We start from the raw sequence: 14,338 nt of genomic DNA on the forward strand, positions 1-14,338 counted from the left end.
GGCAGGTTTATGGCAGGTTTCTTACCCTTTTCCCCCAAAACACCTACGACAAGTCGATAAAATGTTGAAATTTTATCAGATTTTTATTTATCACAGAGCTGATCTGGGATACATTGTAAATTAGTTCTGACTTCCTGGATACTCTTCTTTCGAATCTGCAGTTACATAATGGCAGTATCTGAACGGCTGGGATGGATGGATGATGTGGGGTTTTTAACTGGCCTCCATCTAGAGAAAAAAAGCCAGTTTTTGAAGTAATTGCAAGGTTACATTCAGCCTTAAAAGTTTTTCTACATAAATTTATATTTTAAATTTATATGTGTGTGTGTGTTTGTGTATATATATTTTCCGCCCTCAAATATCCATGCAGCACACACAACAGGAGCTCCCATCTGCAGATCAGTAAAGCTCAGCTCTCTAGCTGCACCAAGATGTGAGATTTTGTGGTTTTCCCCAGCAAAACCTGGATGTGATGCTCCAAGCAGGGAAGTGCTCACTGCAGGAATCCCTGAGCAGCTGCATCAATTCCATGGCACTTGGATTTGTGAGGTTTGACCCTCATTGATTAAATGACTCCTGAACAATCTTGAACAAAATTGCCAGAAACAGTCAAGAAATGAATGCTTACAAACTGCCTTTTCTAAGTTGTTGGTACTGGTAATTCCTTGAGTTTGGATCCAAGGAATCGTTAAAGTAGAAATGAAAAATGTACTGCATTTATTTGACATTTTCACAAAGAAACACCAGGCAATAAAGCCTGTGATTTATTGGACTGTTGAATACACCTACAATTGACTCCTGAAGGTTTCAAAGTCAGCTTTACCTGACACAACTCACAGGCACCTGTTGCCTTCCAACTCTTTACATTTTGCTTCCACCACACGATTAACTCTTAACAGAACTGGATTTCAATCAAACTTGAGGTGATTATGACCCACTTGAAAGCAAAGCAGGGCCCTGCAGGCGGCATACCTTGGGTGTGCTTCCTTTAATGAACTTTTTGATCGAGGACAAGAGGCCCGTCTCATTTTTGGGTGGCTTTCCCCCGCCGCCAGCTAAGGGCTCCTCCACCTCCGAGTGTTTCCGCTTGGCCCGCAGCGCCCGCTGCGTGTGGAGCTGGTTGGACTGCTGGGAAGCTTTCCGTGTCCTCAGCCTCATCTTCATGGGTACCACATGGAAAGCTGCAGGGGGAAAAGGGGAAAAATCCCTCACTGAGGAAACGTAGTAAAGCCGCAGCTCCCGAACCTCAAGGGTGATGTGAGGCCGGTGGTGCTCCTGGTGTATGGCACACTCCAGCACGGAGCTGTGTGCTCAGGAGGGCACCACGCTGCCAGGGGAACAAACTGTGGGATCTGCCATGGGTACAGCACCCAGCACATCCATGGGTACAGCACTGGGCCTGGCACAGCCCTGGTACAGCACCCAGCACATCCATGGGTACAGCACTGAGCCTGGCACATCCATGGGTACAGCACCCAGCCCATCACTGAGCCTGGCACAGCCCTGGTACAGCACCCAGCACATCCATGGGTACAGCACTGGGCCTGGCTCAGCCCTGGTACAGCACCCAGCACATCCATGGGTACAGCACTGAGCATGGCACAGCCTTGGTACAGCACTCAGCACAGCCCTAGCACAGCATCCAGCCCATCAGTGAGCCTGGCACAGCCCTGGTACAGCTGGGACAGGCAGGAAAGCCCGACCTGCTCAGAATGACAGGGCTGTCTAGGGTGGAAAGCACCTCTCAGGTCACGGAGTCCAACCTGAGAACAATGACACCTTGTCAACCAGCAGGGTGTCACCTGCCCTGATGAAAGCGTTGATTGTAGGGTGCCTGTTGTCTCCAGCCCCAAATGACTGGACTCTGTGACCCAGGAAGTTCCTTCCTCTCTCTGTTCCTCAAAATCCTCCACTGCAAGTCTCCACATTACACTTGGGATGAGGCACAAATGTAAATTCCTGTGGAGTCCCCAGAGCAGGAATCACGAGCCTGTGCACTCAGTGGGTGAGGACAGGGCAGCCCTGCAGAGGAACCCAAACTGAGCTCCAGCAGAGCTGAGTCTGGGAACCACACCAGACCTTGGGAACACTCCTGCAAGGGCAGCATCCATTAAAGGCCATTCCAGGGAATGCACCCCATTTATCTCCAGCCTCCAAGGGGGCTGCTGGTACTGTCACACTCAATGTCACTGTTCTCCGGGCTGGGGACGTGCCCTCTGCAGCTGCCTGGAGCTGGGCTGCGTTGAAGGGGACTCCTCCTGATTAAAATCATGCTCATGATGGATCAGGAGCAGAAAAATGAAGTAGCAAGAAATCCATCTGAGGTGCAATGCACAGAAATACTGGAAATAAAGTAATTTGCCTTTCCTAGCTGGAATCATGACAAAACCCAGGTTTTTATAGAAAATTGTATGGTTATCATTACAGGAATCAGTGCCTGCCTTTCTGGAGTCCATTTAGTGTGGATCTGATTGCTGCAGAGACAGAATAAACAATCTGCAACATTTAACACATAGGCACTGTCACAACAGGTATGTCGCTCAGGAAAAGGCAATGGTGGCACTGGGTGAGTCACAGACAGGGAAACACGGACAATGTTTTTGAAAACCTGTTACACAGCAGTGTTTGTTCCCAGGTCAGTCTCAGTGTCAGTCTCACACAAGGGTGCTGCAGCTAACGAGGAATGACCCGAGCACTGACACTGCTGCCAGGCTTAGCAAGGAAAGTGCTCTGTGGGTATCGCCAAGGGTGAAACACGGTGTTACACAGAATCACCGATGGAATATTCACTGGCACTGCCAGCAAACACGGGGCTCATTTCCCACAGCTCCATGCTCAGCACTTCCATCAGTGGCCAGTCCAGTCCAACTGTCCCCAGCACTGCAAGGCCACCACTGTCCCAGGGGCCACATCCACAGGGCTGCTAAATCTCTGCAGAACAGGGTCCCCAGCACTGGCCTGGGAAGCCGTGCCACGGCTGGACAGCCCTTTCCATGATGAAATTTTCCTTGATATCCACCCTGAGCCTCCCTTGGCCCAGTTCCCTCTGCTCCTGTCCCTGTTCCCAGCCTGATGCCCCCGGCTGTCCCCTCCTGGCAGGAGCTGTGCAGAGCCACGGGGTCCCCCTGAGCCTCCTTTGCTCCAGGCTGAGCCCTTCCCAGCTCCCTCAGAAGCTCCTCACAGGATTTATGGTTCAGACCCTTCCCCAGCTCTGTTCCCTCATCTGGACACGCTCCAACACCTCAGTGGCCTTGCTCCTGCTCCCTCCTCATTTCTTTCCCACACTTACTTCAGCTCCTGTCTCCTCCTCATAGACCTGAGCAGCTCACCGAGATAACAGGGGAAATCCCTTCATTTTTACACCACCAAGCCAGTCTATAAGGGGAGCCAGCGAGCATCTGAGCAATGCAATGGAGTGTCCGTGCCACAGCTGGACATCCCACAGCCGTGGGGACGCTGGACAGCTGGACAGCTGGACAGGACAGAGCCAAGGACAGCAGCGGGGAGCTTCAGGGGGCTCCTTTGGCAGAGCACTCGCTGTGCTGCAGCCCTGAGCTCAGGAGCAGCCCCTCACCCTGCAGCGGGCTGGGCAGTGTGTGTGGGGCCATGGCACACGGAACAGAGCCAGCTGGCCTCTGTGACCTGCCCGTGATGTCACGGAACCATGAGAACACCCAGCCCAACGGCCCCCAGCACTGCAGGGCCACCCCAGCCCGTGTCCCCAAGTGCCACATGCACAGGGCTGTTCCACCCCTCCGGGGATGGGGACTCACTCCACCGCTGCCTGGGCAGCTGTGCCAGGGCTGCAGAACTCCCAGTGAAGGAATTTTCCAACATGAGCTCCCCTGGCCCAGCCTGGGGCCGTTCCCTCTCCTCCTGTCCCTGTTCCCAGTCCAGCCCGGCTGGCTCCTCCTGGCAGGAGCTGTGCAGAGCCACAAGGGCCCCCTGAGCCCCCTTTTCTCCAGGCCGAGCCCTTCCCAGCTCCCTCAGCCCCTCCTGGGGCTCCATCCCCTGCCCTGCACACGCTCCAGCCCCTCCATGTCTCTCTTTCTGGGAGGAGCTCAGAGCTGCCCCCAGCACTCGAGGTGCCCCAGCAGTGCCACCTCAGGGCACGGGCACTGCCCTGGGCTCTACTGACCACACGAAACAAATGTGTGCAAAAAGGAATTAAAACCGTAAAACACGGAAAGGAGACAGACACTAGTGAAATTCCAATGTGGGAATGAAAATATCACTTCAAATTTGTTATACTATAAGTTGCCTGATTTTTCTAGAACTGAAACAAATATCAGTGGGACAAAGGATGAATCAATTAAATACTTGTCAGTGGTGAGGACACATTTATGCAGCAGGGAAACGCTCAGCTCCTCAGTGCAGCCCTGCCAGGGACTCCTTGGGCTCACTGCTCATGCTGGGTATCGAGCCTGGGGTTGTAAATATCTCTAATGGACTTAGCAACAGGTACCTACAATCCTCTCAGAGACAGGAGTTTGCTTTCCTAGCCCTGGATCCAGATGGGAGGAGAGTTTTTATTGAATTATAGTCGTAGTTCTTTCCTGAACCAGGCTACAAAACTTAATGCAGTCAAAATAATCAAGTCTAAACATGCAGGAGAATTTCCTTCCTCAGACCTGCAGGATTTGGATTTCATCAGCATGTGCCATCCCTGGGTGACCAAGGACTGAGCCCGGGCTGGCACTGCCACCTCCACTGTGCCAGGGAGTTTGCCCAGGGAAATCAGCTCCCAAAACCTCTCCTCAATTACTTCCACACTTACAATAAACCCAGAAAGAGTGGGGGAAAAAAGGGAAAAACCTTATTCTTCAAGAGAGAATTACACGGCAAAGAAGGACTAAAAGGAATATCCACTCAATAATTTGTGGGACAGGAAAATAAAATGTAGGAGCTCTTTAAAAGCAGCAGCCGAAGGTGCTATGGCTGCAATAAATTCCATTTTCCTGAGTTCACACACAGCAAGTGTCAGGCTCCCTACCTTGACAATACTGTTGTTATTCCAGGGCCCAGGTACACCGTACTTACAGGAAAGAAATTCCTGTGAATGACTCATGTTTCAAACTGAGAGCACACCTCCACGGGATCTGCACTTAGGGATGGTTTATTTCCCACCACGTATGACACTGCTGTTTTCTCTGCTTTCCCCCAAACTATTAAAAGGAAAATTAGGTGAGGCACATCTAATTACAGGGCTTAGGGCTTTCTGATACAGGAAAAGGTTGAAGATGGTAAAAGAACAATGGTGAAGAACAATAGGCAGAGATAAGCGACAAGAAAATTCAAAACTCTGGTGTTGAACAAATTCTCCATTCAGTTTGGCACTCAGGAATAACACTGAGCTGCCACCACAGAAATCAATCCATCCCAAGCCTCCACACCGCAGCAGCTCCAGAGCATCCAGACAACCTGAACGTGTCCAGAGTGTGACTTTGGTGACAGCAACACAGGAGGTGCAAAACTTCTATTTCTTTATCTGTGGTTTTTCTTGAAACATTTTTTACACAAAGCCAAGAAAGTAAATTTTTTCAACAATTTTAAAATTCTGAGCAAGAGCATCAACACATGGTGTAAAGAGAGATGGAGACGTGACCGAGCGCACAAAGCTGTGACCTGTCCCCACATTTCACAGCTGTGACAACTGAGGGTTGGAGGCTGAGGGAGCGGCAGGCTCGGTGTCCCTGTGCCCTGCCAGCGCAGCTGCCACCACCTCCCTGCTGGGACTGGGATCTCTCGGTCCCTGCTCGATCAGCAGCCACAGCCACGGGAACCGGGAGCAGGAATTTTGCTCAGTTTCCTCTCAGACAAGTCACGGCAGAGGTGTTTGTCAGCACGTTCCTCGCCTGTGGAGTGACCCAGATCTCAGGGTGAGGAGCAGCCCAAGGAGGAGACGTGCTCCTGCCTGGCTGGGATCCATCCCCACGGTGCTGGGATGCTTCCAGGAAAGCCAGAGCCCGAGCTGGGACAGCCCCGAGCCACAGGGGAGGTTATGTTGTTAATATTCTGTTATTGTTATGTTATATGTGCACGCTGGCAGGGCTCTGGGGACACAGCAGCGTGGGCTGAGCCGTGGTGTGCCCCCAAAGGCAAGGGCAAGGGTGGGCAGCCAAACCTGCACCCAGACAGGCCCCAGAGCCCCTCTCACACCTCAAGGAAATACTCCTTGTTAGCTCAAGATGCTGAGACTCTTCCCCTCCAATGACTCTTGGTCTTTTTTTAACCAACTTATTCTCCTTCCCCAGAAAATTACAGCCATTTCATGTCACTCCAGCAGATGTATTTCATGTTTTCCAATGTACTGCACTACTTGTCACTCTTCTCCAACCTTTAGCGTGTTTTTCTGCCAGTGCAGAACTGAGAGAGCAATAAACCAGGAAAGCCTGACTCAAAGCAGTCTGGAAGTGATGCTAGTCTGGGGTAGGTGAAAGCAAAATGAAAAGGCACTGATTTATTAAAAGAGCAAATCACCCAATACATACTATTCAGCTGCTGGTGCTGGGTTATGAAATCTGGATAAATGTATAAAGCAAGCACAAGTTCCACCAAAACAACAGTAAGGAATTACAGCTATCAAAGGCACCTCTAAATTCTCCCTGTTTCACTGAAAGCCCATTTTCTGCTCCTCCCCACCTTCCAGGGCACCAAATCACTTCCATCTGAAACAAAACCCTGTTTGAAATCCTTGCTCTTCAGTCACCCTGTTCAAACCCTGATCCCTCAGCACACCTACCTTGTGCTCACTCCTACTCTCCCAAAGTCTGAGTATGTCCCCTAAAACAAGCCCATCCTCAGAAGGATTTGCCAAAGAAGGACGACAGCTTTTTATAACTGGCCTCAACAGAAAATAGATCTTCTGTTCCCTTCTTTTTCTGCCCTAGCCATCGTATTTCTGTTTTGCCGTTGCTTTGCTAGCGAGGCTTTGTTTTGATTATACCAAATGCATTTGGAACTGAAAGTTTATTCCCTCCCAGCCAAGATATTTTTCTCTTTGCGCTGAGGGTACACGCTGGTAATTAATTCAGGCTTTCCAGTTTGTGTCACACTAAGCAAGGAGGAAACTTGGAGAAGTGGGGTAAGCAAAGCTCAGAGCAAACCCCAAAAGCTGCTGCAGAAAGAAGGGCCTATTTCCAACCTCTGGTGCTGCCAAGATGACAATTCCACATCAGCACCTCCAGATCTTGTGGGGCTCCTGAGAGGCTGGGAGAGCAAAGTTTGCAGAGCTGGAGTTGTGGACGAGCAGGAACAGATTCCGCAGAAGCAGCACTGCTCCTGTTGGGGTTCTGGGAGGGACCAGCTGTCCTCAGGCTCTCTGGACATTTAATCCACGCTGCCAGGCACACAGGGAGCCTATTTATGGAAGTCAAGTCCCTCTGTCAGGAGCCGTGGCATGGACAGGTTGCAAACACTTCCTGAACACAACCGGGATGTGGTCTGAGCACAAAACAATTCCGAGGACTTCCTTGTGCTAATTGTTCGGCTCACCCATACCAGTTATCTTTTCCATTAAAAACCAACAGAAACAGCAGATTAATGAGCCCGAGTAAGTCTGGGCTGGACTATGGAAGCTGTGGAGCAGCTCCTGTGTTTGTGAGGGGAATCCGGGAATTTCTGCACGGCCTGTGCAGCAGCAGAGCTGCCTTTTGCTCAACTTCAGAAAACCTAATCCTGCTCCACTCCACCTGAATCCTCCAGGGGATCACAGCCACAACCGTGCATCCCACAGGACCTTGTCAGGCTGCTATCTTTTAAAGGGACAGATAAGGGCTCTGGCCGCTCCTTTGGCCTCAAAAATAGCAGCCTATTTTTATTGCAGGATAAGGACTCTTTAAATGATAATATGATTCTCATTGCCCTGGCAAACACCTTCCTTGGTACAGTGAACCCCTTCAGAGCCTTTCACAAGAGGTGAAACTCTGCTCTCCCCTTTGCACGGGGCTGCTTTCATGCTCTCCCCGCACCTGGCTTCCCCGATTTACAATAAAAAATCAACCAACTCTGTTGTTAAAATGGGGAAAGTTCCAGCACAGTCAGGATTCATATTACTCAGTGTCCAGACAAAATTTAAACGAATCATTTTCCCTTATGAATACATGCTGAATTAATACTGACTCTTTCATAGCCCATCCTGGCTTCTTTCCTGCATGGAAAACTTCATTCTTACAAAATTGCAAATCTGAGATTAATTTGTGCCTGTACCTGAGTTAAAACTGACATGAAAATAAGTTCTAAAGGTTTAACAGCTGTACTCACTTGTGAGTGATACTGTGTTTTTACCCTTAAAATATAATATTGAGACATGATGAACTTTAAACTTATCCAGTCCCAAAAATTTGCCTGAAATGAATTTCAGGGACCTGCCTGATTCCATCACAATGAAGTTATTTTGTACATTTTATTTCATTCTCTTTTTTTACTCCCTGTTTTATTTTGGGTGAAAAATCCACAAGGAAAAAAAAAAAGAAAAAACAACAGCAAGCCTTGTTGCCTACTCAATGGAAAGTTATAGGAAGTTTCTGCTCAATATTCCAATAATACAAAGTATAATAAGCACAAGCTACCATCGACAACAGAAATTCTGTAGGGTGAAACCGCCCTGCATCCACACTGTAAGGTTTCCAGTCGATTTCACCCTGAATTTCAATTATTTCTTTCACAAGACAGTCACCTCCGGGTTGGTCTAATGTATCTCTGTCACTGTAAAATGCACAACATGCAATGAAATAAAACAAAACTTTCTGGCTGTGCAGTGGAGCTCTGGCTCTGCTGAGTGAGGAGAAGGTGCCTGGCTCTGCCCTGCTTTGGGAAGTTCTGTCTGAGGGGCTGTGGAGCTGGGAAAGGGGGGTCCTGCTCCTGTACCACAGAAATCTGCATGGGTGAGTGCCCTGATCCCCATCCACACAGCAGCTGAAAATCTGAACTGGGGGTCCTGAACCACAGAAATCAGCAAGAACAAGAAATGCTGGTACCACCTGGGAGCTTCCACAGTTGTTGGGTTTGTTTCCAGCCATTCCCCAGCATCAGGAGTGAGCCTGGCCTCTGATCAGAAATCCCTACGATGGAGAAAGCACCAAGCTACGTTCCAAAGCAGCACAAGTGGTTAATTTATCACACTGCAAAGCAGCTACATTAGGCTTTGGGGAAATCTTCCAGATCCTGAGGAAACCTGAGCTAACTTAAATAACAAATTTCATTCAAGTTACCTTAAATACCAAAGAAATACTTGCAACAAGTTAGCCGCCACCTGTGTGCCGTGTGGCATATGACAGAGCACACACCACTTCTCACCAGCAGCGCTGAAGAAACAACTCAGCAAAACTGTGGGAGAGCAGAAATGTTTTACTGGAGGTGAAAGGAATGCTTTCTAATTCCCATTCCTCCTTTCCCCACATCCCTTCCAGCCCCACAGCTCCTCTGTCCTGACCCTCCAGCCAGCCATGTCTTCAGGCTGCAGCGCTTCCACGCGGGAATAAAACATGTAACCCCTGGCAGGGAAAGGACAGCTCCAGCACGGGTTTCCTCTGCTCACTGCACTCTTTGATGGGCTCTGTCCTTCGGCACAGAAACACTGGCCAGCTCTTCCTAGAGAAAATGGGGCTTATCCAACAGCAAGTGTCTGTGTGTCCGTCAGTCCTCCCTGGGAAAGGCAGAGCCCATGGACCAGCATCAACCCAATGTCACAGAGGAACAGAAATTTAAATATATAAATTAAGTATATAAATATATAAATTAAATATATAACAATTAAGTCTGACATCTCTTCACCTGAACCTCTGCAGCCCATTTGTCCAACTGAGCTCCCAAAAACCTTTCTCTAAAAAAGTACCAATGAGCTTCCTAGTCCCTAAGCAACACAACAGTAAAGCACTCTAAACCCAGTAATTACAGTTGTTTAGGAATATTATTTTAGCTATAATGAAGTCCTCAAAAGTTTCTTCCAAATCTTTAAGATCATAAAAGCACCAAGATTACACTAACTTTATTTTCTCCTGTAATCTTTGTAATTTCTGGCCTGATAAGCAAAATAAACAAGCTTTTCCAATTGTATTTAAATTGATTTAACTACAACTGCTTGGTCTTGACACAGCTCAAGGTGTCAAACTGAGGTAGGTAACTCAATCAAATATACTGCAGTTAAATCCCACATTCACAATGCCTGCAAGCACCTTGAACATTCTTGTAAATATTCCTGCTATTTATCAAGCACTTCCTTTACTTTTTGCACGCTGTTTTCCCCCTCTGAAAACAAACCTTAAACCTGCAGTTCACACTCTGCCTTGCTTTGGCAAGCCCCAACCCAGACCTGTTGCACACAGAGCTCACAAGGAGCTGGGTATGCCTGTCTGATTCCCTTTCTGAGCTCCTGACCATCACCCATGGGTTCCCAGCTGCCCCCAGAGCTCACAAGGAGCTGGGTATGCCTGTCTGATTCCCTTTCTGAGCTCCTGACCATCACCCATGGGTTCCCAGCTGCTCCCACAGCCCACAGGAGAAGGAGCTCAGCCCTCACCTGCAGGATTCCCCTCCAGGTGATGGACTGGAACTGGGTACCAGGCATCACCCTGCAGCCCAGAGCATTGCTCCATGCAAAGAGAAGCCTCCTGGCCCTAAATGAGCTCCCCTGGGACGGTAAAATGAGAGAAGCTTCGGGGATGGGGAGGAAGGAGGAGCGGTGCCGCTGCATCCTGTGGCAGGGAACTGGCGGGCGAAGCGAGGACACGGGACAGGTCCCAGGTCTCGCCCGGAGCCAGAGCACACACAGCAGCGCCGGGAGTGAACCAGAGCACAGCACGCACAGCAGCCCGAGCTCTGCCCGGCCTGGGGAAGGAAGCCGCGCCAGGCGGGGCCCAGGCCAGCAGCCTCCCAGGCAGTCCCAGCCGCGGAGCGGGGAAGGGAAGGGAGGGGATGCTGCTGCTCCCCAGGCAGGCTGAGAGGCTCCGGGGGCACGGGCACCCAGGAAGCCCAGGGGGGCTCCCCTCCAAGCAGGCCGCTGCCGGGGGGCCAGGGAAGCCCTAGACTGAATTACCTCCCTTCCACTAATTAGCACCTCCTAAAGCGCGGGGTGCATCAAAGCAGCCGTGGGTTAGAATGGCCTAGGGTAAACTGAGTTATGATTTACGCTGAATTGGTGCAGCACAGGCCAAACTGCTCAGAAGAACTGCTCTGATTTGATCGGAGCTCTTGCTACTTTATTAACTTAAATTAGCTATTCCCAAACACAGCCTAAATAAGGACAGGATCCCTCCCTTCCCTGGGAGGCTTTGAGGATGCTAATGAGCCCTGCAGCATCAGCTGCCTGGCCCTATTCTGCTGCTAACAACACTCTTGTTTATACATATAGGGTAATTAATTTACAGGTAAGTTCTAAACCAAACGCTCTAGAGCCCTAGATTCTTTTCTCCCACTTACACCTGGAATATTGGCAATGACTAGCAGGATGTATTTTTTGTAACTATGCTCCTTTAAGTAAGTATCCATACTTGAGTAAGTATCCATAGTTTATTTTCCAGATGCCGTGGAGTTAACAGCTCCTTTTAGTTAAACTTATTTTCACGACAGTATTATGCTTAAAATTATACTGCCACACTAAACACTATGGGCACAGAACTAGAGGTGTTTCATGCATACTAACCAGACTCCTCACCCACCAAGAAGGAATCCTGAATTCAGACAGGTTAGGACTGTTAGGGACAATTTCTATTTCCATCATCTCTTTTCTAGGTAACTCCAGCAGAAGCATCACTTGGTGGGCAGTGGATCCTTGCTGGACCTAGTACAGCACAGGCACTTCCCAAATGTTGGATTTAGGGTTGTTTTTAGCAGGATGCACAGAAATCTGGCTGATGGGGCTGGACTCTGAAAACGTTCCCCATGGGGAGCTGTATCTTGAATGTCCCGACAGAGCAGAGATCCATGTGCTGCTGAGTTAATCCTGTCCACCAGCAGCTGCACAACTCCTTCCCTGCAAACACTGACCCATCAGACAGGGAAACTGAGGCAGCAAAGGCTGTATCTCCTCAGATCCCACACGGATCCACAGTGCTGGCAGAGGTGGAAATGCAGTGCAGGCTGTGCTCAGCTCCCTGTTTTCTTACAGCACATTGTCCTGACAAGGGTTTTCCCTGGATCACAGGATATGATGAGAGAACTTATCATTTGAGAAGTTAAGAGCACCTTAATCAAAGTAATTACTGAAACTGATCTGATTGGGAAGTAATTTATTTAGAAAAAGTTAGGACTGCCAACTGGGAAGCTCCGACCCAACCCCTGAGCTGATTGCTTTAGATGTGGATGATTTCCCACTTAATTTTTCAAGTGCTATTGAAAATGTCTTCATCTGTGAATGTCAAATATTTATTTTTCTAAAACACTAAATAATGGCCATCTAGGCATCTCAACATGTAAACAGCATGTTAGATAGGCTTTCAAGCACCCTGGTGTGTGTGGGTTTCTCTGAAGCAATCAGAGCTGCACCTCACTGGTGGCACTCCAGGGAATTCCCTGGGGATGGAGCCCTCGTAGGGCTGGCACTGCCACATCCTGCCTGGGAGAGCTGCTCTTCAACCAGCTGCTGAGAGCTGGCTCTTCCCTCCCGGATCCCAGCAACGATCCCATTGAACAGTCTGCCCCCGAAAATCACAACCCATCGTGGATTTGATTAATCAGCTCTGCACTTGTGGCGCGTATTTGCATTTTCTGAGGATTTAGCTGGGACGTACAAACATCAAATCACAGAATTGTAAAACGGTTTGGGTTGGGAGGGACCCTAAAGCTGATTCTGTTCCACCCCCTGCCATGGGCAGGGACACCTCCCACCATCCCAGGGTGCTCCAAACCCCATCCAGCCTGGCCTGGGACACTGCAGGGATGCAGGGGCAGCCCCAGCTGCTCTGGGCACCTGTGCCAGGGCCTGCCCACCCTGCCAGCCAGGAATTCCTGCCCAATCTCCCATCCATCCCTGCCCTCTGGCAGTGGGAAGCCATTCCCTGTGTCCTGTCCCTGCAGACCCTTGTCAAGGGTCTCTCTCCATCCTTCTTGCTGGTTCCCTCAGGTCCTGGAAGGCCACAATGAGATCACCCTGAGGGTTCTCTTCTCCAGGCAGAACAATCCCAGTTCTGCCAGGCTCCCCCCACAGCAGAGCTGCTCCATCCCCCTGATCACCTGGTGGTCTCCTCTGGACTCAGCCCAACAGGTCCATGTCCCTCCTGTGCTGGGAGCAGCACCCCAGGAACTGTTCATGTACAGCAGACAAAAACCAGCCTCCTCTTTGAAATGTACAAGAGATGGTGACAACAATTCGGGTGCCAGCAAATGAAGGGATCTCATTCAGACTTGGTCCTTTGCTTTCTGGGCTCTGAGGAGTAACAATCACCACATCTGATCTACTGTGAGTGAAGAATGAGAAAGGCACTTGTGCAGAGGAACACTCCTGAGGAATTACAGAGTAAGGATGCAGGATAATCTCAGTGGTCCTGCACTGACATCACCAAAGTCCAAAACCCAGCACACATCAGAGCTGCCTTCCCTAGGGAGACCAGGCTGAAAGCACACGGATGGGGCACAACTTGGACAGGGCACAGCTGCACACCCACAACCTGGAAAAGGCACTTTTAGGGTTGTCTGATTACTTATCCAGCTGTGATCCTGAAATGATCACAGTGATGCTCTGGAACCCCAAGGCACTGTCCCAAAAGGGCAAGAAGTCTCAAGCTGCTCTCAGAGCACACACATGTCTAGAAATACACAGGGATTTTAAATTTATGTCAAATTCCAGCCCTACTTCATGCATCCTGCTTTTCTAGACTCCCAGAATGGCTGAGGTGGTAGGAAGGTAACTCTGGAGTTTCTCTTGTGCAATCGCTCTGCTCAAGCTTTTCTTGCAAGTTTTTGCCAAAATAGTTCAGCCTGACTTTCAGAATGGTTTTTACAAAAACGTGCAAGTGCCCCAAGCTGTTCTTCCCCTTACACCTGTGGAAAAGTTTCTTCCACGGGAATGAAATATGTGCACAGAAATCTGTCAAAAGAGCATATGTGATTCCCAAAGTCTCCTGCAAGCACGATTTCTGCTGGTGTCACCTCACGGCATTACAAGAGATCAAAGAGGAGCCAATGCAGTATGGAAAAACTTGGGAAGGTGAAGACTCAGTTTCCTTTTGAATTCTGACAACTTTTCCTGGTTTTTCAACTGCTTAATGCCACCCAGCCTCTGATAGTGTCACATCCTTGTGCTGGGGAATCACCACCCTGGAAAGGGTGCAAGGCTGGGGATGGAAAATCACCTTTCAATTATGAAATGCACGCACGGCCCCAGCATACGTGGAATGTTTAC

General features: G+C 49.4%; 1 protein-coding gene across 1 annotated transcript in view; it reads right to left on the minus strand.

Annotated features, from left to right (window-relative positions):
- CTDSPL2 (CTD small phosphatase like 2) overlaps positions 1 to 14,338 on the minus strand; it is a 28,985-nt gene that overhangs the window by 12,833 nt on the left and 1,814 nt on the right. Inside the window, exon 2 of the mRNA XM_058811404.1 lies at positions 973 to 1,181. Coding sequence (XP_058667387.1) covers positions 973 to 1,164 — 192 coding nt within the window. The 5' untranslated portion in view covers positions 1,165 to 1,181. The remainder of the gene's footprint in view (positions 1 to 972; positions 1,182 to 14,338) is intronic.

The sequence above is a fragment of the Ammospiza caudacuta genome, chromosome 10 (assembly GCF_027887145.1).
Source record: "Ammospiza caudacuta isolate bAmmCau1 chromosome 10, bAmmCau1.pri, whole genome shotgun sequence".
NCBI classification, from domain to species: domain Eukaryota; kingdom Metazoa; phylum Chordata; class Aves; order Passeriformes; family Passerellidae; genus Ammospiza; species Ammospiza caudacuta.